The sequence below is a fragment of the Filicampus tigris genome, chromosome 13 (assembly GCF_054856515.1).
Source record: "Filicampus tigris isolate MCC_2025a chromosome 13, RoL_Ftig_1.0, whole genome shotgun sequence".
NCBI lineage: Eukaryota > Metazoa > Chordata > Actinopteri > Syngnathiformes > Syngnathidae > Filicampus > Filicampus tigris.
In genome coordinates this window covers 6,228,047-6,232,085 of record NC_141229.1, presented here as the reverse complement: position 1 = coordinate 6,232,085, position 4,039 = coordinate 6,228,047, and the positions used below count along the sequence as shown (strand labels likewise).

Below are 4,039 nucleotides of genomic sequence, written 5' to 3'. Positions count from 1 at the left end.
ATTTTCTTTGGCTCCAGGGAGCAACATGACTGGCATGCATTTTGCAGTGACTCTCGAATAATTCTACCCTGTGGAGTGCGTCACACACTCATCAGGGCTGCCCCGGATCAGGTCGTGGTGCTCTACTGCCACCTGCTGGCCCAAGGCCGGCCCTATCCCCAAAATGCCGAGAGGCGAATGAAATCCAACAAACCGTGCTAGTTAGTTCAAGGCACAAAACCACGCATGGAACAAAATAGAACACAGAGATATATTTAAAGCACAAGTAAACTTATTTTCCAATCATGAAAATACACATCAAGCAAACAATAACTCAATCATAGAGCAAATTAAAAACATTGAAACCATCCGTAAGCGCTAAACCAAGTGGAAAATATCAACTGTCAACAATTGTTTTTTTTATAAAAATCATCTGAAAATACAGTGGCGCCTTGAGATACGAGTGACGCAGCTTTCACTAACTTAATTCTAATGGAAAAGAACAATGACATGCTAATGGTTAGCATTGATAGTTGTTTTACAACTCTTTAAACAAGTTAATTTTAACACAAATGGTGGACAAACACAGGTAGGCAGTTAATATAACAATACCCACAGGCGTATATTCTTTACCCTCTATGAAAAACGACGAATATTACAGCAAAATACTGAGTAGTACTGAAAGAAAAAGTTCGTTTGTGTGCACGTCTGTATTATAAAGTAGTGAGCCCTGGTGGCCAATGTGGGTACACCAGAAAAAGCAGCAGCATTCAATTATGCTACACAAACTGTTTAATGCATCACATTACATTATTTTTGTTAATACGATTATGGAGTGCTGTTTTTTTCTAATTAACTCATTCACTGCCATTAACGAATTAATTTGTCTTACCCAGGAATTTTTTTAGATTTGGTTCTATTTTTTCCAAACGTTAGGGTAAAAAAAGGGTCTGAGAATGTCTAACAAACTTGTATATTTCAAGGCACCACTGTATCATAGTTTTCATTATTTATCATATAGGGGAGATGCAATGACTCCAAAAGCGGGCATTATCTCCTCCACAAATGAGCACTGTGCACTCCGAAAAGCCGCTAAACTCTGCTAGCGCTTGAATGTTTTATCATAAGCTCACCTAAAATGACAAACATGCGTTTATGAACCAAGGACAGCGGTGGATAATGACGTCTGTTATGGTAAACGCACAAAGCCCTGTTGACTAGCGGGCTCGCGTATCTGCATGCTCTCCACGGTGACCAGTTAGCAACGTAACAGCGAGAAGAATGCAGTGTAATTTAAACCCAGCGTGAGGCTAACAATCACCTTTAGCTGCGCTGACGTCAAAGGCTTTCTTTCTATTGTCGCTATTGAATTACGCTAATAAAAGGAAAGTCAAAGAGCTGGAATCGAAAGCAGGCGATGTCATTAGTTGTTAATAATCAATGAATCATTTGTTGAGAAGTCGGCGTGTGCGGAGTTGATTCGTCGGGTCTTGAAGTGACCGAGTCATGCCAGTGTCGATCCATTGTGTCTTAAAGCGTGCAAGTCATAAACGAGTGGTGCTTCTAGCTACGTCGGCGATAAGCTAACTGCTCCGAGGTGTGTGGATACAGGAATTCAAAACATTCAGGGAGGAATTTTCTCTTCCTGGTTTGTAATTTAAAAAAATAATTGGTCAAGTGATTGTTTTGGCATTCGATTCTTCCCTCCTAGTAAAAAAAAGAAATCAAAGAAATACCAAGCAACCTGATCATTAGGAATTTGTTGTGAAACTATTGATTAATCGTGTCTAGAAATGACCGAGTCAAAATGGAGTCTATCGAACAAAACAACAAGTCATCGGTTAATCGCTCGAAATTGTCACTTAACTGTGTCTTGAAGCCACAAATAAAGCGCAAGCGGGTGTGGAAACAGAAGTTGAGAACATCCAGGAAGCAATTCTCCCTTCTCAAAAACAATAACGGAAAGAAAAGTGAAAAGTAATCAGTAAATTGGTTGCTTGCTCTTGTCGCGCCATTGAGTCCAAATGAAGCGCACAGCGGCAGCAACTGGAGGCGTTGTCTAAAGCGAGTGTTCATTTTCCGCACCACCCATCAAGGAAATACCCCTAATGTTTTTTGGGTTTTTTTCCCTGACAAGTTGCTGAACAGACCGGCGAAGAAGCGGGCGTCGTGCTCAGGAGTTATCCGAGGGCACGTGCTCCTCGAAGCCTTCGCTCTCCCGGACCAGCGCCCTCTCCAGGATAACTCGGCCCTCCTTATAACGCTGGCTGTCCTCGGTGGCAAATTCGTAGATCCAGCCCAGCTTGCTGTTGCAGTTCTTGCAGCTGACGTCTCGCACCATGTGCCGGCCCGTCAGCATCACGCGGTCCTGGACCTCGCTGTACTGAAGGTTCACCACCTGGACGCACGTGTGGACGCAATCTCGACATTCGCACATTTCATGCAGGGAAAAAAACAACTACACTATTTTAACTTACCTACTATACGAATACGTATAGTAGTAACCCCGACTTACTACAAAGTATATTATACCCCATAGACCTACTGCGTGTGTTGCGGTACCTTGTTGAAGAGGAAAGCTCTGCCGGTGGCGCCGGTAAATCGAGTGGAAATGAGCTCGGAGCGATTGGTCAGGATGGTGTCACAGTTGGCGCAAGAGAACAGGCGCGTTCCGCCGATGTGGTCCAGGAAGATGCGACCCATTCCGACTACATTAACAAAAGGCCGATATGTTACTTGACATTTTTAAGTGTTCAATACTTTAATGTCACTCCACACGAACCATGAGAAGCTATTAAAATGTACGTATGATATAAAGCCTTCCTTTGATATACCCTCCCCTTATGTTAAACCCTGATACCTACCATCCTAATACCTTCAAAATACTCTGACTTATTTTACAGGCTGCCAACGAACTGAAGAGGTAATATATCCCATCTACTCTTGAGCGTATAATCACAAGGAGCGTAGGAAGCTAACGCCGCACTAGCCGCTTGCGCTAACAGACAACAATAAAGGACATCAGCGGCGTAGACAAAATAAAAAGGCTTTAAAGGCATTTAAGCCCACTGTCGACTTCTTACCGGCGTCTCCGGCGTGCTCGCACGGTCCAAAAAGTCGTCTTTGAAACGATGTCAGTGTTACGTTTTACACGGTTATACGTCGTAAGTCTCGGTTCCGTCGGTGGTTTTGTTGTTTCTCTTCGGCTGTTCCTAATGAATTGGCCGAGAGAGAGAGCACATACTGTCAACATCCGGTCATGACGTCAGCACACCACAGAAGTACTGTTAGCTGCAATGTGACGACGCTACGGCAGGGTGGCAGCAGTGAGCACAGACTAAATGTCTGTACCCACCAGCCAACATATGTCACGAATGCGTGAAATAATAATAATAACAAATGCAAAAATATTCAAACAAATTGAAAAACCATCAATATAAAACATAATGAAAATAGAATCCAATTAACTCTTCAAAACATAAATCAAAACACAAATAAAAAGTAAATGAATAAAATATAGTTCTGGTGACTGATTAAAACAATAAACAATTTAAACAGTTAATGTGAACAGATTTAAATAAACTAAAATACTGAAACAATGAGATGAGAAAGAAATATTAAGATTCAAACAATAGAGGTGTTTCACATGAATTAAAGAAACTATAAAATATTGATTACAATTAATATATTAAATTACAAAATGAAATAAAAATGAGAAAAAGTTTTGAATGGTAAGCACATTAGAAAAGGAAACAAATATAAAAACAAACTTAAATGAAACAATAAATAAAAGAATACCTAAGATATAATATTACACGCATAGCATGAATAAATACATAATTATGAATAACCTCAAAACTATTGAAAAGGAAATTATGTCCACATTTTAAAATAAGATAAAAAGAACAATAAAGCATTTGAAATGATAATAAAATGAATACAAATAACATTATTTTAAAAAATACCTAAAAAAATAAACAAGAAATAAAAAAGTAAATTAAAAAAAATATTGAAACCAACTCGATGTTAAAACAACATATTAAACACTTGTACACATGAA

The 4,039-nt window shown here is 39.6% G+C and overlaps 1 protein-coding gene across 2 annotated transcripts; it reads right to left on the bottom strand.

Annotated features, from left to right (window-relative positions):
* Positions 1-236: 236 nt before the first annotated feature.
* On the bottom strand, positions 237-3,231 carry ypel5 (yippee-like 5). 2 transcript variants are annotated; one of them, XM_086050497.1, is made up of 3 exons: positions 3,063-3,231; positions 2,542-2,687; positions 237-2,377 (listed from the first exon to the last, which is right to left on the bottom strand). In XM_086050497.1, the coding sequence occupies exons 2-3, from the start codon at positions 2,680-2,682 to the stop codon at positions 2,153-2,155; spliced, it is 366 nt and encodes a 121-aa protein (XP_085906623.1). In that variant the 5' UTR covers positions 2,683-2,687; positions 3,063-3,231; the 3' UTR covers positions 237-2,152. The 2 variants fall into 2 exon arrangements, with proteins under 2 accessions (XP_085906623.1, XP_085906624.1); XM_086050498.1 differs by lacking the exon at positions 3,063-3,231 and adding an exon at positions 2,844-3,037.
* Positions 3,232-4,039: the final 808 nt, after the last annotated feature.